This window comes from Melozone crissalis, unplaced genomic scaffold, assembly GCF_028551555.1.
Source record: "Melozone crissalis strain CALT ecotype California unplaced genomic scaffold, PUWL_Pcris_2 ptg000006l_1, whole genome shotgun sequence".
In the NCBI taxonomy this organism is placed as follows: domain Eukaryota; kingdom Metazoa; phylum Chordata; class Aves; order Passeriformes; family Passerellidae; genus Melozone; species Melozone crissalis.
Window position 1 is genome coordinate 19,840,833 of NW_026535784.1, and position 21,687 is coordinate 19,862,519.

The window sequence follows — 21,687 nt, forward strand, 5'->3', positions numbered from 1 at the left end:
GTCAACACCAGGAAGAAAACTAAATTCTGCTCTGGGATTCAAACCCAAAAATCCAAGTTCAAAACAAAAAAGTGCTGCTATTGTAAATGAGCTTTGTAATTCAATCATAAGAATGTTCAGTGGGATTCTAATGTTTTGAAAGATAATGAAAATTCCAGTTCAATAACCTTGTTGTACAAGAACTGACATACCCTCTGAAGAAAGGAATCTGACACCTGATTTTATCCACATACTTGAAGCAGATTAAGGTGAATAAACTATAGCCTGATTTTGTTTTTCTGTCTGTCAAATATCTGCTGCAGTTTCCAAACAACTGGACAGAATGCAGAGCTTTCAACTAAAGTCAGAAATTCCATCTTATGTTGTCCAAAATTTCTTCCTTGTGGCAGAATCATGCTTAACATTTCTTCAAATACCCCCAAATGTTTCCTTTTTTCATTACTCTGGCTGATTATTCATGAACTTTATGTTCTAGTATAGTGGATGGATGCAGAGCCCAGATAGCAATGTCATATAGGTACAGAACTTTTGAGAAGAGGTACATTTATGAGAGAGAAGTTAGAACTAAGCGTCTTCTTTTGGGAACTGATATTTTGAATCCAAGAAGCTGCACATTGAGTTACTCACAGAAAGACAATTCTTGTCCTATCAAGACTCAGAACATAGCCATGAAAATAAGAATAACATCAAAATTCTTCCATGCCCATCTAAATGCATTTGACATGTCAGAATAAATTCCTCCTCTGTATTTGTTCCATTTACTTGTAAGTTTTATGGGGAGAGAAGAGAAAGAGAATTCTCTTTTCTTTCATCCCCACCTACAAGCTAATCATTAGAGGGAATCCTAGAAGAGACAGTTTATTTCCTCACAATCACTCCTCTATCTGTTGCATCAAAGGGGAAAAACCAACAGTAAGCTATACATTTGTCACACATTGAGAATTTAAGGAAAAACATGCTGGAGGAGTTTTCATGTTGTCTAAATGTTTTTAGTAATTCAATTAAATTAACATGAAGGAAAAGACTCAAACCAAACTTTATGAGATTCATATGTGATTATATTATGACAGGGAGAGAATTATTGCCTTTCAACATCTCTAAGATAACAGTCACCAATAAAACAGAACTAAGAAGTTTGGGAAAGAAAACAATTTGTCAGAAGCTTTCAAAGGAAGATGCATAATTTGAGATTGTGTCTTTTTCTTCCCCTACATAAATGAAACAGGTCTAGATCGTTGTGCTGTTTAAAGTATAAAGAGCTTACAGACTTAGATGGCATTCCTTTGATAAGGAGTGCCAGGTACATCACAAATACTTATGTCCTCCACCTCTTCCTTCACATTTCAGGAAACAAACTCAGAGAAAATATATTGCTTTTTTATTTGATCCTGCATGCAAGGACCTGGCAAGGTTTCATGTACTACATGTTTTCAAAACATGATTTCAAAACATGATTCTTCCAAATATTTATGCTTAATAGTTATATGCAAATTGATGCTTTGACTATTGAAAGAAAAAAATGCCTTCATATAGCTGCAAAGTTTGATCTATAGCAATGCAGTTTTCCTTCCTATATTCCACTTAAAAATGGGTCCTAAGTTATATTTTTAGACTCCTGGGTTTTTTTTCAAAAACTTAGCTAAGGGAAGAAGACAATTGAGTTGAGCTATATTTGCTCAAAATAGACACAATGAATTTCACAGAGTAAGAATAAAATTTCTAGGGATAATGCTTTAATGAAGTCCTAAAGACTTAAGATCAATTCTTGAAATGTCCATGGCTGGTTTATATCTACAGTTCTTTCTGACAGAAGATCTTTGTTAAACAAAGAAAATTATAATTGCCTTTCAGTGATTAATTACAGATTGGGTACTGTCCCCCAAAACCAGTACCTTCCATAAGAAAAAAATATTATAAATAGAAGATGAGGTCTTATCTTGCATAGAACAATTTTTTACTAGTTCCAGAAAAATGGCTGTATTTTATTACTCTTATATTTAGCTTGCTATATTGAGTTTTAAATATTGCAACAAGCATAGTTTTGCCATCTTTGACAAAATGCACACCATCTCTAGTTCACATTTTCAAGTAAACTGAATCATTTTATGAGCTTACCCCCAATATCTGGCCGAAGCTTATTGTCATATCCTTGAAGTAAGGAGTCCAGTATGTGAGTTACATCACCACCATGAATCTTTGGTGCAAGGACCCATGTTTTATTCACCATTAGATCTTCATCATCCTCATCATCTGCTTTATCAGCTCTATGTTGTGTGATAAAAGAAAAAAAAAGGAAATCAAAATTGGGAAAAACACAAGACATGGTGAAACTGAATACACAAGAGCTGGAGAAGAAAGAGAGAAAAATACTGAACACCATTTAGAATAGTTTGTGCAAACACAAATGCATTCTGGTGGCAAAAGAAAGAAGTAGGCCCTTATTTACAATATATATATATATATAAATATTTACCAACATTTTTTTTATGATGGTGGAGAGTATAACTGTTAATAGAGGCATTTACACATCACCCATATAGAAAAGTTCAAGCCATGAGTCGAACCCACAAAGGCAGCAGCAGGCATCAGCTTACTGTCAGCCTTTTCCTGTTTTAAAACAGAAGTATAATTCCAAAGGTTTTCCCTACATGCATTTCTTTCTCAAGCAATGCTGCTGATATTTCTAAGAGATGCTTAATCTTCATAACAGCATACCTACTGTATGCTACTTAAAAAAGCATCAACAGAATCTCCTTCCTAGTAGACTCTGTTGCATGATGTAAAAAAAAAAGACTTGCATTCTGATTAAACTCCATTCACATTTTAAGCAAGCAAACATTACATCCATGTGCTACAACTAAGCATTCGCAGAAGCAGAAGCTGCAGACATATGCCAATTACGTCTCTGAATGTATACATGGTATAGTTAACTGAAAGGAATGGTACTCCATTTTCAGATCATTTATTAGCTACCTATTTCATCAAGATGAAACAATTGTACAAGGAAAATAATTACATATTCATTTATTACCTATCTTTTAATTAGATAAGCAGCAATAGATAGTGAATCCCTAGATCATTAAAAAAAATTGCAATACCTTGGTTGCATCTGCAAATTCACTCAGATATCACCAAAAGGTCAAAGAATGCCTGAAAGTATTTTCTTTCCATTTCAATCAAATGAGTATGGACTTCAATATTCCTCCAGTGCTAAAAACTGCTATCTATATTACTCATCTAGTTTATTTCAAGGAAATGCTATGGGCTTGAGGTCAAGCAAACTGCTTGAGACTGACAGCAGTAACTAAGTCACACAAACTACTTTCACAAATGGGCACTGGCTAGCAATTATAGAAAATATGCAGCCCCTATAAATCAGATCCAATGTTAACACAAGCACAATATTCCAGCAAAAGAAAAGAATTAAATTACTATCCTTGTGACAATTCACATTGTATACCAAAACTAAAAATGTTACTGCTTTATTAAGGGCTTCTGAATCAAACAGACATATGCTGCCCTCGAAACTAAGAGTGGAAATTTTCAGCAAATTTACTGCAGGAAAGAAGACCACCAGTATGCTCCATGTGAAGAAAGGACAGAAAAAGTCAGGAAAGGACAGAGTGAGGTAAGGCATGCCTGCCTTTTATTGCAGTCCTTTGTGGAAATGCCTCAAACCAGTCTGTAATAGAAAGGCCTTGCATCACCTCTTGGATAACACTAGCAAGTCTCACTGAAAATCAAAACTGTCATGGCCGTGGAAACTCTCAGTGGTTTTGGCATGCCTGCTTAATTTGGGAAAGGAAACCTTGCCACAGCTCAATAGGTTTCCAGAGGATGAACAAAAAGCACTGTTCAGATATCAGAGCTTTCATACCTAGCTTGCTGCAAACAAGTTGAAAGAGTCTATTATAGCAGAAAGTAATACACAGTCTAAATACAAGGCTCACTGACAGCTTCCCTGTAACAGCCTGAAAAGTGCTTTCATTCTTTTAAATTGAAATGCACCATAAAATACTTAATCTTTACTGCACTACATAGAGAAATGTCAGATATTAAATATTTAACATTTCCCATTAGCAGGATCCCACTAATGGGAGCACTAAAACTAGGAAGTTAAGTTTCATAAATGTACACTCTTTCTCCCTCAGAGCTACCTGTTTCTTTCATGCATTGTTGCCGTACAGCTTTTTTATTATTATATCTATTTATGATCTGCTTGCACTTTTTGGCATCTAATTACTTTATAAATTAGCTTACAGTTGCTCAGAGTGAAGAGGCAATCCCAGACTTTTCCCAGAGGCATTAAGATGATGAGGAGTTAAAAGTTAATTTATAACTATCTCTCTAAGGAAAGACACATAACCACCACAAAACTGACCTTCTTTTTTTGTCTTCCATCCCATAAACAGTAGAAAGTATAGTGAAATTAATAGAGTTCCTTACATAGACAGGGCACCTGATTCTCTGGGTCAGCCCAATTATTTGCAGAAAATTTGAAGTGATTATGACTCTACTTTGTTCTTCTTTAAAGTTTTTTCCACAATGCTATTAAGAACAGCCAAAATGGAAAGTACAAGAGGTCATGCCATGACCACCTAAACCAAATAGCAGTTACAACCACAACACCTCAACTCACAGTCACTTGAATATCTTGACATTTCAAAGAGTCCTTAATTTTATTTATAGATTCACAGGACAAATCACGTCAGAAAGAGATCATGAGAGGTCTCTCTAGTCCAGCCTCCTGCTCAAAGCAGGGCTTGCTCTGAGGTCACAGCAGGTTGCTCATGGCTTGATCAGGTTGGCTATCGCAGACATTTAAAAATGGAAGCTGCACAACCTCGCTGAGCAACCTGATCTGCACTTGGCTCTTTTCTATAATTTAATATATTTAAATAAACTGGAAATTAACAAGAAGAAACAATGCAAATAAAAACAGATTTCAGATTTTCACTTTTCATTTTTTCACTTTTTGTCTTACTTAATTGGAGTATCTCTGGTCCTCCTCCAATTTTAAAACTCTGAACTACAAATAGGTATACAATGGCAGCTTACAGAAAGCTATTAATGCAATTCCAGGGGAGAGGGAAAAATTCCATCCCAACATCTGAGCAATTATCCAGGCACCAGTAAATAAATCCATATAAGAAGGCACTTTTATTAGAGGCAACATTTCTTTACTTGCTGTCTGACAAGTATTGGTTTAAAATGCACATTTCTTACTATTTACACAGAACTAATTGATTTTATCTTGGAAATACTGTACACTGAAAAAAGTGCCAACTGCACAAAAAGAAACACAATTGTTTTCTACACTAGTACACAAGGCCAACAAGAGCTTGTGACTCACTAACCCATTTGGTAAAATGGCAAATAAACCAACATGAATCAGATAACAATGTAACCAAATGTGGAAGACCTGAATTATTGCTGTTCTTCAAGGTGAAAAGAGCTTTTCTCACTCTATTCCTATCTTACCAGCCTTTTCAGAGGTGCTTGACTGAGATTAACCCATCTCACTACCTGACAATCATCTTTTGAACTTGTCTATAAAATGTGCCCAAGATCACCAAGTGTGCAGTAAAGACTGTAGTATCTCTGAAATGCTGATGGAACTCAGTTCTACAGTTCTGATTCCTAAACCACAGCCACTGACGTGCAGCAACAAGACTGTGGCAAGAATGAACGACACTGGATGGAAGGAGGAAGTGACCAGAATATACAGAGTCTTTTGTAAACCCTTCAGTGAAACAGAGCACACCACCTGCCAACTTGAATTGTCAACCCAGTCGGTTTGGGGGGAGTTGCACAAAGCTCCCTCAAAAGAGCACCTAGTCATGTGAAGGCAACAGGACAGGCACTGTGTCCATATTCACCTCCAGGAATCTGAATTACCAATATGCTAAACAGATTTGTCATGCTAAACATTTGTCATGTTAAAGAGATTTTAATTAGTTTGTCTTAAAGATAGAAATGTCTTCAGATGTAAAAAGTCTGCAGGATCAGTTGAGATGGTGTTATCACTTAATTGACCATGCTAAGCCATGTTTTATAAAGAAACATTCACTTTAGAAAACAAGATGGGTCAAAACTGTTAATCTTTTACCAAGTTTTTGTGTATCTCCAGCATTTTCTCCAGGGTTTGGAATGCGATAGAAGGAAAAACAGAAGGCAGCAAACTTCATTCTAAACCAGAAAATAAAATGTTAAATTCAGGTATGCCATTCAATTATTTAATGACAGTTAACTTGGGCTGAGGACCTTTTTACTTCTTTGCCATTAAAATAAATCTGAAAAACCCATGAAGATTAATGCCAATTAACTCCACTCCCATTTTAATGGTAGCACTATCCTGTCTCTTTCACAACCCCAAGAAGAAAGGCAAACTTAATTAAAGAGGAATTCTTTTCCTTTCCAAGTTCATCTAAAGGTTATTTCACTATACACAGAACATAATACTTGATCATCTCTCCATTTACTGTAAAATGTATTTGTCCCAGCTAAGTTCACTCACTGTCTTTTTCAGAATGTCTGGAGAGATTATGATTGAGAACAAAAATACATCATCAAACACTGAAACATTTCTGTTCCATGGCACAGTTCTACTTTATGTCTAATAATGCAGGTGCTAATTCTGATTTTAATGATTTTATAAATAAGAAAGAGACCTCACCTCTTAAGATGCTTGTTGTTAAAACACTTCAGCTACGCTCATAAACTCAACAGTAAACTGCATGTACACAGCTACCAGTAATTAGGCAAAAAGTGTCCCCATTTTGCTCTCTGTCCTTCAACTAATTGGAGACATTACCATGACTAATAAATCTCTGGGCACAAGTGACTAAAGACTAAAAAAGTCTTTTCAACATCAGGCAACACGCTTCTCTTCAGACACTAATATCATAGGTTTTTGTTCTCCTTTAAATACAAGAAAAATCAGTCAGGTGACCTTTGTGCTGCAATTAACATCTGTCAAGTTATGCAATGAACTGGAAGAAAAACTAATATAGGGAAACAGTTCTGACTGCTACTTGCATCATGCATGTCAAAGTATTACGCACAGAAGTACATGTATGGCACAAATGAGAGAATTTAAATATAGCTAAGCATCAATTTAGTTGTCCATTCCCAGGCTCCTATTCCTATCCAGCACATGGAAGGATATCCAGTCTTCCAAGATGGGCTGATTTATAGGGAACCTGTAGACCTCTGGAAAAGCAGACACTTGTCAAGGAACCTGAGTTATCTCTGCTGAAGCTTTAAGTCTGTGCAGAAGCAACTCAGTCAAGCTCTTGGTACCTGTGAGGTTTAGACAACCTTCACAGGGGCCTCGTCTATTTGGAGATAGTGATCCTTCTGTAGAAGAAATACTCTGATGATTATTTAAAAAATAAATAAGGAGGAAAGTGAGTGCTTCAGATAATTTCTATGCTTAGAGAGCTAAAACAAATACACTTCTTTCCTTGTTGCCTTACATATGTGAATGACAACAGCAAGGTTAGTTGTGTTACTTCATTTACCTGAGGATCTTCAGTTGCTTCAAGAGTTTTACCAACACAGGGGTAGGGCACAGTGACACTTACCTAAATGATGAAATATGCCATAAGACAGCTGTTATTCACTGGCTGTGCTCCCCAGGATACATCCTTTGTCTAAACACAATGCATTTTAACCTTTACTTTGTATTATATTAAAAAGACACACAAAAGAATATTTCTTGAAGTGTTAACATGGCAGATAACTTTGTAAACAATAATACTGCTTCGCAGGTTTGTCAAAATAGTGCATTTAACCAGACTGGCCTTCATAACTAGTCAGTCAAGACAGGTAAGGTTCCCAGGGAAGTTTTCCAACAGATCATCTAACCAGACACTAGCTTGCTCCAGAACACCAAGCACTGTATGCTTGTATGTGGTAAAGTGTATTTATTTCATGGCCCCATTAATGTGAGGTCAGAGCTCACCTGAACTAGCCAAATTCCACATATGAAAAAAGACCTAAAGCTCTGCTGAAAAGCTAAACATGGTCACTGACACACCTATGTCCAGAGTCAGACATTTGTAAAGAGGCTGGTGATGATTCTAGCTCAGAAGACATAAATGCAAGTACTTAATTGTGCCATGTGAATGACCAGGGCATAGGACCAGGTATAGATGAAAATCTGAACTCTGGCAGGATGATAAGTTTAAGAAATGCCTGAAGCAGAGGAAAGTTCCTTAAATACAGAGAAAAATGCAACTTCAATATGGAATGAATAATTGCTCTCATGTCAGAAATTTAAATTATATATTTGCATATGTTCTTGAATCTTCTTAAGATAAAACATGGATGGATGTCAGATAGACTCGTAGTACCCTCAGAAGCTGAGAATTTAGTGGCACTCCTTCAGGTATGCAAATACTACTCTCTAATAGAAAAAATAATTAGGGCCACATAATCATGACTCATAAAATAGAACTCAATTTCATTTTCATTCTAGAAAAGACTTGGAAGCTCACTATCACTGCTAGCTGTCAGTAGTGAACGGTTTAAAGCATTCACTCTCAAGACTCATCTCTCAAGATTTATCTTTTAGACTTTATGGCTGACTTCAGTCATCAGTTCCGTTACTGTGGAAGTGAACTCTTGCATTTCATCATCAGCATCTTCACTGATATGCTTTATGTGTCACAGAAATTTTCTGGGAAAATAAAAGTAACCACAAGCAAAAAAATACAGCTGTATTATATATGAAAATATGTGTCCAAAAAGCACTACTTACTCCTGGTAATCCTGTGGGATATACAGCCACTGATACTATAGTCCTTCCTCTTTATCCTTCCCAAATTGGTTTAGACATTCTCTTGACAAAAATCTCTTTTTCCCCCATCTATTCCATCTCCAACGTTTTCACCAATTTCCCCCCCTTTCTGCCTTGCCAGACTTGGGCATATTCTTTTGTGTGTCAAATGTATTTCTCTCTCCCACTGAAGTATGTTTTCCTTATTCCCTATATCTTTTCTCCAGTACACCTACCACATACTGTTAGGTTGATTCTTCTTCTGAATACACATAGTGCTTTGTGCTATTTGTTTTATTTCATATTTGTCTGGCTGTTTATAAGTTCCTGCCCTGCTTCTTCTTTCCATTCTTCTTCCTTGTTGTTTAGTGAAGGGATTAATTTGGACATCAATTATCAGGGAAAAGTGTGGAAAAAAATATTAGGAATTCCTACACAGAAATATTTGAACACTAGATTTGAAGTATAAGCTACATAGGGAAGTTCACTTGGTATTAAATAAGCTTTTTTGCAAAAAGAATGAACAATCATAGCAATAACAGAATAAAAACATGCACCTCTGGTGTTCACTCCCTGTGAAAAAGTGCTGCCTATGTATCTGAGTGCACGGACTATTAACCTTGTGATATCTTCATACATATCACAAGTACTGGATGATTAAGATCGTTTGAGTCATTACATCTTTGAAGCACATCTCAGAGATATTAAACATTTTCTCCAACACATAATAACTTCAGTCCAACTAATTTTAATCTCAGTGATACCTTCACTTAAAAGCATTATCACATTTCTCATAAAATCTTCAACATCTTTGTGACACTTACATATCAAAAACTAATTCAAAATTACTGAATACAACCAGACTTAACTCTGAGCACTGAATAAAAGCACAATCTGACAAAAATATTTATAGAAACGTGGATTTTTATCAGAGGAACAACAGATACTATGAAAGCTATCTTCTGAGAGAACAATTTTGTTCTGAGATCCACACAAATTGCTCTTCTCCAAGTCAATTTTCACATAATGCTGCATGCTGTTTGAAATAACACTGGTCAAATGCTATTAATTCAAATGGATTTTAGAGATCTCACTAAATTGTCATGAAGACTCAAAGCATCTCAGATATTCTTTATCCATCAGTCTTCTAACATAATACAAAGTTTATCTTCTCTCCTTGAAAGTTCATCCAAAGACTGATATGGTCAGACCAGTACAACTGCTGCCTCTACTCCTATCAAGCTGCAGCCCAGAAACCAATTGACAATTTTTCTCACATCTCTGTAGCCAAGTACACGTAATTCTCTGTACCACTTCAGAGCTGCTGGATTCTCAAACATATTCAGCTTGATTAATATAGCAATCTTACTTTGACCATGTGTTTATCTCCACATGTGATGACAAAAACACTCAGTTGGGAAGACCTGAGGCAGAAAACTACCTGTTTCTACAATTCTCTTTTTGTGCTATACAATAGAGAGCAAGGACTTTGCACACAGAGCAAAACAAAAGAAAAAAAAAACAAGCTGATTTCTGAAATTTTCCAGAGAAATTATTAGTTTTCACACAAAATTTAGAAGGAATCTTAAGAAGTTTACTTCTAGTCAAAGCGCCAAATCTGCATTTATACCAGGGTGCTTGCCTAATCCAGCTGGTATATAAAATTCCATGGAAAGACACCCCAAACCTTCACTGGATATCTTGTTCTGCTGTTTAATTATCTTTCTAGCAATTTTTTCTTTATATCTAGTTGAGATTTCCCTGTTGCAATTCATCACCATTGTTTCTCATTTTCTTACCATGCACCACTAGGAAGTGCCTACCTCTGTCTTCTGGATTGCCTCCCAGTAAATGCTGGGGACTGATGCTGAATCCACACCAAGTCATCTTTTCTCCAGTCAGATCAGCCCTTGCCTCTTAGGGACACGTGCTCCTGCTTGACCAGCTTGGTATCCTCTCCTGAGCTCCCTCCAGTTTAAACCCTGAACTGGATGCAGTATCTACATGCAGTTTCACAAGGGCTGAGCAGAGGGAGACAGTCAATTTCCTCACCTTCCTGAATGTGTACCTGATCCCACAGCCCAGGAGTCTGCTGTGCCAAGGTGCCATGCTCTCCAACAGCAGCTCCAGGTCCTTCTGGAAGAGCTGCTCCCCAGCTAGCTAGCTCCAGTCCTGCTGAGGGGGATTTTCCTGTCAGGTGCAAGATTTTAGCACTCATCCTTGATGACTTTTATAATGTTCCTGTCAACACATTACCCCGGGCTCTCCTGCTCCCTCAGAACAGCAGCCCTGTCTGCAAACATATAAATTTGGTAAAATAGTAATATTTCAAGATGGAAAAAAATGTCTTTAAGAAACATTATGCTAAAATCATTATTCCTGATGTTCTGAGCAGTTCTTGCTCCACCCCAGACAAAGGAGGAAATAGGGCACAGTTGTCACTTCTCTTTCCTTGCAGAAATTATTTTGTCTTCTGATTACAAACTTGAAGAACATGTTGTATGATGTCTTTTCACAGAATCATGGAACCATTTAGTTTGGAAAAGACCTCTGAGATCATCAAGTCCAACCTTTGACTGATCATCGCCTTGTCAACTAGACCATGGCATCAAGTGCCACCGAGTTGTTTCTTGAACACCTCCAGGGATAGTGACTCTACCATGACCCAGCTCAACCTCCTCCAATGCTTTCTGGGAACAAATTCATCCCAATGTCCAACTTGAACCTCCTCTGGCACAATCTGAGGCCATTTCCTCTTGTCCTGTCTCTAGTTGCCCAGAGAAGAGGCTGACCCCCATCTTTACAACCTCCTTTCAGGCAGTTGTAGACAATGAGTGATAAGGGCCCCTTGAGACTCCTTTTCTCCAGGCCAAACAACCCCAGCTCCCTCAGCTATTCCTCATAGGACTTAACCTCTAAATCTTTCACCAGCTCCATTGCCCTACTTAGGACACACTCCAACACCTCAATGTTTTTTCTCATAATGAGGGGCCCGGAACTGAACACAGGACTTGAGGTGCAATCTGGTTTTCTCAGTCGGTAAGTTTTACCTTCTTTGTGGGTTTTGGCCAAAGCACACAATCAAATAACCAGAATGTAAACAGCCATAGTGCACTGTTCATCTAGACAAAGCAGCAGGAAACAAATGAAGTCTTGAAAAGAAAGTAAGAGTATAACCAAAGCAAATTATAGAACCTAAGTAGTGTCCAGGTTTAGAGCAAATTTGGGGAAGAATCCCCCAAAGGAGCTCCGGTGGGAAAAAGAGATCCAATCGGCCCCTCCCCCCAACTGGTCCGGGAGGGAAAAAGTACCTCCTTGGAGAAAGGTGGAAAAAAACTGGTTATTAAACAATAAAACCAAAACAATATCAAACAATGAGACCCCTTGCCACTCTAAAAGAGATGACAAACTGAGAAAACCCCGTCCCTGGGTTGCAGCTCACTCAGTCTCTGATCAGTCCCTCCGGTGCTGGAGTTGTCGCAGGCCAGGCCTGGCCCGGTGGGCCAGAGATGGGAGCTCCGGTGCTCTCCCGGGTGTTCAGTCCAGAGCAGGTTTCAAGAGGTCCAAAGAAAAGAAAAAAAAAACACAGTCCAGGGAACTTCTTTGCCTCAGCTAGCTAACACTAACTAAAAAGCAAAAGAAGAGCTCTGTCCCGCTGTCTATCCGCGGAGGAGTCCAGGAGGAGGAATGTGGGGGAGTGGAGTACAGTGTCTGAAAACAAACTGCGCGCTTCTTCTCTCACCACCCTTCACTCTCTGGAACACTCTTAAAGGTGCAAAACTTATTATTCAACATAAACAGAATGAGACGATTTGGGATAAAAGCATCATATAGTCAACCCAGGACAAGTAGATATAACTGAAGAGGGACAACAGGTATTAAATAAAGGTCAAAATATCCCCAAAGTGCTAAGGAAGGACCCAGTGTTGATAATTTCGCTGGTTATGTGAAACACGTACTAACCATGGCAGTACCAGATCTCCTGGAAGTTTCAGACTGATCACCACACAAAGACAGGAACACATAAATCCATGTGTCACACATCAGCACACCATTCACACATTATCTACACTTGACTCATGAAAGGTTAATTGCCATCAAATTCAAAATGAGCAAATACACTGTTGATGGGCTAAGTGCTTTGATCTAAGATACACTTTCCATAGTTAAACTAGACTTAAAACAAACCTTTGATAAATGAATGCTGAGAACTATAACCTCAAAAAAAGATGTTAACCTAATTAAATGCCATCCAACACTAACTATAAAATTCACCAAATTGCAAAGTCAATTTTCTACCTTAAAATATCACCAGCATCTCAAAAAATATATCAAAAGAGCAATCATTTATAAGGTTTTTTCAGTCATTTAAGCTGATGGTATTTCAGCATATCCATTTGAATATTTGATCTAACACAATTCATCATATATTTCCTGCAAAATCTTCAGGTAAGAAATCTACTATAACCCTTCACAAAACCAAACTTCTGTGAAATAGTTCCAAATTGTGCTACACATGTAAGCAGGTGCCATCCTCCTCCCACAAGAGCCAAATAAATACGCATGGACTGAAGCAGCAACAGAACCAGGGACTTGCATTGAATTGCACACTGTAATTGCAGCATATAAGTAAATTCAGCTTGAAATTACAGAAAAAGCCATGCAACTACAATAACTAGGCAATGACAACATGTACCCACTAGAAATATAATTAATAGACTCTACTGAAATTTTAGTGTAAAATTAGGCAATTATGGACTAATCCAAAGGTCAGTTAAGTTAATGAATAATTGTATAGAGAGATGAATATACTCTGTAAGGACTAATGGAAATACCTAAACCATGTAATCAAAAGCTTGCTGTCTCTACGCACAAAATTGTCTTCTCTGATGTTGTGTATTACATTACACATCTCTTTCAAACAGAAGAATTACACCTCTTGTTAGAAGGTAACTAAAATTTATGGTAGTCAGCGTTGTCCCCTGCTGGACACAACCCACAGGCCATCAGCTGGATGGCCCTCACTGGCAAAGAACCTAAGGTACAGGTCTATAGGTCACCTGCAGCAGGTCTAACACAACTCAATCCATATCTAATGGCTGTATGGTGATGATATCAAGAACTGTTCTGCTCCAGAGAAAACAATGAGGACACTTTATTAGAAAAAAATAAAAAAATGCACATAATTTATTCTGTCATGCAAATTTAACACTGGACAATGAAATAAAAAAAAAAAAATCGTGACTTACATTGACAGTTTACCACCTAAATGGACACTTAATGCTACATTTTTTTACTAGTATAAATTCTATCCAGTCAAACTTTATTTAGAAAGAAAAATTGGACAATAATACCACATTACCACTACTAATAATAACACTTAATCCCTCATGGTACATTCCTTAAACAAGAAGATAACCATATTAAAGGAAAGGACTAACAATCTATTTGAGACATCAAATAATTTAATCCAAAGAGGATGTATCTCCTTTGTTCTACCTCAGATTTTTCCTATCCACTAAGTCTGTCTTCCTTAAAACAAAGAAAAATTGCTGCATATAAATTTAGAAACACAGAATTAGCCATTCACACCTTACCAGACACGAATGCAGTGACACAGAAAAGGATTTGACAACCAATGCAAAAGAACATGAGTTACACCTGAACAATATTGGAGCTAATCCTGTGAGACAGGATCTGAGCAGTATGAAGCAGCAGTGAAGCAATATTCTGTGTATATCTCTTCTTCAGACAAAAAAATGGAAAGCGCTTAAAAGTGGTCAAGCAAATAATTAAATATTTTCTGAAGAAATGCAGGTATCTCAGTTTACTCATGTGAGAGAAGAATGTAAGTGGCTATCAAGTCATCCCTTAAACTACACCTACCAAGGATTTGCAACAATTAATTCATATGACTGCAGCACGGCTAAACTCAATTCAGTGGACATTTCCACACTGCAGAGTGTCTCCAATTGTGACACATTTGTACACAAGTTTCATTTTGAACTAGATCATTCATCCTGCAACAACTGCTTGGAATCTAACCGCACTGGAGCTTCTGATGTGAGGAGGTTTCTGCAACATATTATGAAAGACTAGGCTGAAAAGAGAAAGACACCAGGATGTTTTCTGACCAAAATACTGATTCCTTTAGGAATTTTCGAGATTCACTTGAGATGCTCTGACTTCTTTTCAGGGCAAAACTTGGCAGAGGCAATCAGAATAAGGAGGAGCTTTGATGACTGGATATCTTGTCGGAGAGCAGATGGATGCAGACCACACTCTGCTCCTGAAGAGCAACTGCAGCCATTGGTCTATGCCTTGAGGCTACCCTGCAGAACCAGAAGTATAAAAGAAGATGTGGATTTCCCCACAAAGAGATGGACATGGTAACCCAGTGGCTGAGCCAGGTGTAGCAGGTTACACTAGGAACAGGAGATCCACTGGCTGGAAACCAGAGAAACCTCAGACTAGAAATACTGTGTAATATTTAATCAGATTCCTCCTCACCAAGTCTGTATGCAGAGACTTAATTAAACTGAAGGAGCAAACCTGATAGAGGCACCAGGGTAAATTCTCGAGTTTTGTTTAGCCTCATACATTCTTATATAAGATTATCTCAACAGAGTCTACTGACTGGAAAATCCCCAATTAAAGCATATTTTAGAAACTATTAATTCCATCATATACATATCACTGAAATTGCCCTCTTCTTTCAACTAAGTTCTGTTCTGATGAATTCCAATGATCTTCCTAATCTCTCTAGTTACCTCTATTAGTTCAGTGTTGCTCCATGATTTACCATTTTAGTTTTATAAATAAATAAATAAATAAATAAATAAATAAATTTTAAAAATATATATATATAAAATCAATTTTTTACATAGGCCTGTAGGCCACTGAACTCACCACATTATTTTCAGTCTTAAGTAATGTTTGCATGTGTAAAAATTCAAAATCTGGACTTCTGTGTCATCTTCAGATTAATTCAGTTGCATCTGAATTAGTCTGTACAAATTATTACTATTCAGAGAAATTGTTAAGAAATAAAAGTTAGTGTCATTGTCATCCACCAGCCTTTAAAGGTTCTTGTCAGTGTGTTACAGTCATTTGTAATTTGTACTTGTCTCTGCTGCTCTTTTCCAGCTAAGTTATTATATTGTTATTTTACTCATGCTCATGACCAATTTAGGGTGCAGTGCAAGAAAGTTATGCAGGTAATTCAAAAAGTGCTACTCTCTTCTACCATAAATGGTACTACAAAAAAGGGGTTTGAGACAATCACTTTTGGTTTTCTGTGAATTCAACACATATGACTCTTTTAGTTTATATATATGTATGACAGCCCAAACCAAAGCAACTCACTTTCAAACAGTGCATATACCTGGTCCATTTAAGTGGTCCTACATATTAGGTGTTCTGTTTTAACCAGATTAATACAATCTGTCTAGAGCTTTGTTGGAATCTATAAGGTTAGAGGGTTTTTAGGAAATGGTTAAAAAAGTATAGGCTTCAGACTGAAGTTTTGTTAGCATTGCAAATGCAAGCAGAAAAGTTTCTCATGCAAGCAGAAAAGTTTCTCAAGCAGTAGACGTGATAAATAACAATAGATCTCTGTAGAATTGGTTTTAGGATGGCAACAAGGTTATTTAATGTATATCTTTAGAAAGTTAGCATGAATAGAGCTCTGTTCATTGTCTCTTATGAACTAGTCTTTGTTTTACCTACGATTACGTATACTTTCTGGGATTGGATAGAATGCTTGTCAATATGTGTTTTCTGTGTGTGATTGGCTGAACTCTAGATTGAGATGATTTTATGTATTGCTGTATGAGTTTTCCTGGAGGAGACATTTTTTGGGGTGGATCAGTGAGCTGTAATGTTTCTTTTTGGTATTATGAGACTGATGTGCTAGAAATAAAAGCAAAAATCTCTTCACTGGTCTGTTTACAATGTTATCCATATTGGATATTTTGCCTCGGCCTAGTGGGTTCCTTTTTAAAGACGTGGGTTCCTGACACAATTGGACTTATATCTACCCATCCCCCGACAAGCTTCAAAGAAAAAAAAACACCTCACTATTCTCCTGATCCCCTTGTAATCTACTCTGTAGATAGACCTCTGTATTCAGAAAAAGAACAAGCTCAACAAGTGCTCACCTGTAAACTTTTCTGTCCAGCTCAAAAAGGCTTGAATTTGCAGCAAAGGTGCCTTTTTTAACATCAGGCAGATTTAACAAACAGAAAGTTAAAAGTAAATGAAAATTTGTTTCAATTGATGAGAGCCTTTTCTTTACTTAACATTTGACATAGTTTGAAGGTTTCCTTGAAATCACTGTAAGAAGATTATGTGCAAAGACTATAAGTATTGCTCAATATTTAGGTCTCTTTAAACTTTATACCAACAAAAGAAAATATTAACAAACTTTCCATAAAATAAACTGTATTTTAAATCACTGGGACTGCTGAATAACAAGTTCTTTGTTGTCACATCATGAACAAAGCACATAAGAGTGAGGATAATAATGAATAAACATCACAGATGTTCAAATGAAACAGTAAATCACTATTATCAAGCACTAAGAAACCAACATTGTTATGACAGGCTTAACTCTGATCCAGGAATTTATATGAGAGAAAAACGTAGGCTGTATTATATATTTTCCTAACAGATACTTTGAAAAGAAAATATCACTTGACATTTGTACTTGCTGACAGTTGCATTTCAATAGAGCATTTATAATTGCTTTTAAAACATCAGATTACAAATTGAAAGGGAAGATATGGCCAAAATTAAGTTAAGCTTAAAATATACCTTTAGGCATGCTGACCAGCACATACCATTTAAAGAAGTATAAACTGGAAGAAAAGTTACAGTTACGGTGTACTTGTATGGGTGGAACTGAGAAAATAACATTAATTATATTGTCAGTTCTTATGCTCTGCCTATCAATTATCTGTTTATTTGAATTCAACAAGAAAAATGGGTTTGTCAGACATTGAGGACTGCAGTAACTGCTGGGTAACTACTCTTTCCCTGCATATATCTTGCAGAAAGGCTCACAGCCCAATTTCTGCTACAGAAGAGACATCTCCGATTGACAAAAGTAGTCCTCCAAAATATGGACCCCTGGAATTAAATCAAGTGCATTGGTCATTCTGATCTGTTAGTGCTGAAGGTGAAGAACTGGAGGTAAACAACTTCTTTATAGGAAAGAGTTCCTACACTTTGGTGTGGGAAGTTTGGTGTAATGTCATGGAACAGCTTTTGGGACAGAATCTTAATAGAATAAACTCTTGGTTGGGCTCAACTTCCAGTGCCTTTGCTTAGGCTTTAGCTCCATTTGTTGCAGCTGAAGCAACTTTATTCATACTCAGCACAAAGTACTTTGTGTATACATGCGTACTAAAAATGATGCAATTTGCATCCTTTTAAAAATATCTGTTGAAAAGGCAGACTGGCTTCTGCAAGATAGTTTTAGAAAAACTGGCAGAGTTGGTGCAGCCTGGTTTACTCTTGAGAAAAAAGATTACTCCTGTGTTTTACTTTGAGCTTCAAGGAAAATCTTGGGCTGAAACTATAGAGAGGCATCCAAAGAAGCCGAAAAATAGTATTTCCATCCTACTTTGTAGCAGACTTTAAAGAGTGCCAAAGGTCCTAGGCAAGCACCCATGAATTGCAATGCACTACATACCAGAGAACCATGATCTGCAACACATGTCCATTTGAGGTCACTTAAAAGGAAAAAAAAGGGGGAGGGGGGAAATCTTTCAAACACCATTTTTCCATGTAGACTCTGAAAAAAAAATCAAGGCTGAAAACAGTTCATTCAGATACACAGATATTCATACCAAAGGTTCCCTTTTATCTGAGATGTCCTGGAACACAGAAAAAAACAATGCATGTAAGTTACCTCCTTTTCTCACTTCTTACCAACTTATTTATAGATTATAATGCTAATGAGATGCATTCATGGTAATCTACACCCAATTTTATAATCCCAACCACAGTCTGACAAGCAAAGCAAAATAATAATTTTTTTTTTTGGCTATTTCTCCTCCTTTGTTACAAAGTCTTTGAACTGATAAATTAGCATGCATATTCTTTTCTCTCAAACCACTTGATAATTTCTTTCACACCTGAGGTACACTACGATCATTAAGAAACATTCTGAAGATGCACAGCTGCACTGGTATCATTTTCATCAATGCCTTTGAAAAACATTTCCATAATTTATCAAGGTTTTAAAAGACACAGGTTAAGAAAAGTATAATCAGGGGTTTTTCTACTAGGATAACACAGCAGCCTTCTGAAGATGAGAGATGAGATGAGATCAACATATCTCAGACATCATTCAGTGTGGTGAAGGGGTCTAGATGGACTTTAAAAATGTTTAATAGATTTTTTCCCTTTCTTCCTCTTTTTTGCTAGCCTTTACGCTACATATTTTTATGTCCTCTAGAATGATAGCTTCGTCTTTCATTTAAAAGAAACACACACTGAGCAACAGTCAAATACCCTTTATTTATACCCGACGTGCTGCTTTGTGATTTTTATGAGTGTAACCTGTGGAATGGTTCACATTAGTTCTGCATCATCAATGGAGTTGAATTATCACATTGCTCTTCGTTGTTATGGGTACTAATAACACATGTACACAGCTGTGCCAAACTGCTGTTTCTTCAGAGGTCTCCAGCTCAATTTTCTATCTCTCCCTCAAAACGCACCTTAACAACTTCGGGGACTTGAGCAGCTGCCCTGCTCCATTCCACGCGTGAGCCCGATCCCGCTCCCAGCGGCGGGAGCCGGTGCCGTGCAGGGGCCCCGCACGGGTCCCATTGCCGGGCTGGGTGCTCCGCACGGGTCCCACTGCCAGGCTGGGGGCTCCACACGGGTCCCATTGCCGGGCTGGGTGTCCCACACGGATCCCACTGCTGCTGTGGCTGCCCCGCACAGGTCCCACTGCCGTGCTGGGTGCCCCGCACGGGTCCCACTGCCAGGCTGGGGGCTCCACACGGGTCCCATTGCCGGGCTGGGTGTCCCACACGGGTCCCACTGCTGCTGTGGGTGCCCCGCACGGGTCCCACTGCCAGGCTGGGGGCTCCACACGGGTCCCATTGCCGGGCTGGGTGCCCCGCACGGGTCCCGCGGCCGCCCCGCACCAGCAGCCGCAGGAGCGGCAGCACCGGCCGCGCTCCGGGCCCTCTCCCCGCAGCCGCCGGCGGGAACGGGCGGCACCGCGCGAGGAGCTCGGGGCGCCGGGCCGCCCTCGGCGTGGGGGGACTCTTCCAGCACCGAGCCGAGCCTGCACTCACCAACCCGCCCAGCGAACAAGTGGGATGCGGCTAAAGTTTTACTTTGCCGGAGCCGCCTCCCGCCGCAGCCGGCCGCGGGAGCCACAGCGGCAGCACCGATACGGTTTTGGTTGAACTTTGGCGGCACAACACGCCGCCCCTCCCGCCCCTGCCCCCGCCCGGAGCCCCCGGCTCAGGTGGGGCGCGATGCGCAGGTAGCGGTCCCGGCGGGCGGGGGCAGGCGCGGCTCCCGCCGTACTCACCCGCTGCCCAGGCGCACGGTCAGCAGCAGCAGCAGCAGCCGGGCCCCGCGGCGGCGGATCCAGCGGGGCGCGGGGCCCCCCCACGCATCCATGAGCGAGAAGGAGCTCTCCCTTGCCCGAGTTTTCTCCGGAGAGCCTGGGAAATTGCGACCCTACCGCTCCCACCACCCCCCGGCACACGGCAGGGAGAGGGAGGGGAGGGGAAGGGGGAAAAAAAATAAAATAAAACACCCAAACAGGTAGAAACCCACTCTGCAAGGACCGAGCAACTCGCCCAATAGGCTCATCAGGTTGCTTCATAAATTATCCTAAAAACTGCTGGACGAATCAATCCCTAGCAGAGGCGGAGCCTCCTTTACTAGAAGGGAAACATGCATGCGAGAAAGGGTGGCATTGATTTGGTATTTTTCTCCAAAGAGGGAAATGAAACAGACCTTACGTATGTACATATACATGTAAATATAAATAGGCAAAATGTATAAAATGTTAAATACATGTTTAAAGCTACACATATACATTTAAATATTTCTATTTTTGAAGCTATTCAGAGGGCGACTCTCCGAGGGGCAGCCGGTCCGGTCCTCCCTGCCTAGCGGAGACCCGCAGCCGGGACCTGAGACGCCGGGGGATGTGCAGGGGCACCCGCGGGGACTGCGCGCCTCCACGTCTGGCACGATGGAGATTTGCGGGAGCCGGCCCTAGCGGGGAAGGGGGCATCCGCCATCCCCTCGTTCGTCCCCCGGAGAGGGAGCGCAGCCATGCAGCCGCAGTCCCGAGAGCCGCGCTGGAGGCGTGCCGGGCGAGAAGGGGCAGCGCGGGAGGTGCGCGCAGGCTCGGCGGCCGCGGGCGGCTCTGCGCGGCCGCGGAGCGCCCCGCGGGGACGGGCGGGAGGCGCTGCGCTGCGAAATGCGCCAGGGCACGCAAACCGCGAGGGTACAGGGGCTTTTCTTCTTTATTCCTTCGTGTCTCCTCTCCGCTGCTCCCTCCGGAGACGTAGGCGGGAAAGCAGCCAGACGTGCCCCCAGCAAGCCCGCACACACGCCCCTGAACCCGCACACACACCCCCAACCCGCACACACGCCCCCGAACCCCAGGCAGAAAAGCGCCGCGGCAGAGAGCGCAGGTTCCGCGCCCGCAGGCTCTGACCGGCGGTAGGGGCGAGTGGGCACATCCCGGCGGGACCAGCGCTTGGATAACGCGTATTCCTCCTCTCGGCTTCAGGCTGTCACCAACCCAAATCCCCGTCCCCGGCGATGCCCTTGTTCGCAGCTCTCTACAGGGCACTTACGGAGTAACCTGCGCACCGAGTTCTCGGTGGAAGTAGCAAACCGTTTTACAGCCATCATCA

The 21,687-nt window shown here is 39.9% G+C and overlaps 1 protein-coding gene across 1 annotated transcript in view; it reads right to left on the reverse strand.

Moving 5' to 3' along the window:
* The window catches only part of GABRG1 (gamma-aminobutyric acid type A receptor subunit gamma1), a 59,943-nt gene extending 39,436 nt beyond the window's left edge, over positions 1-20,507 (reverse strand). Inside the window, exons 1-2 of the mRNA XM_054293206.1 lie at positions 20,340-20,507; positions 2,116-2,264 (exon numbers count right to left, since the gene is read on the reverse strand). Of these exons, the coding sequence (XP_054149181.1) occupies positions 2,116-2,264; positions 20,340-20,431 (241 nt within the window). The 5' untranslated portion in view covers positions 20,432-20,507. The remainder of the gene's footprint in view (positions 1-2,115; positions 2,265-20,339) is intronic.
* Between the last annotated feature and the right edge of the window lie 1,180 nt (positions 20,508-21,687).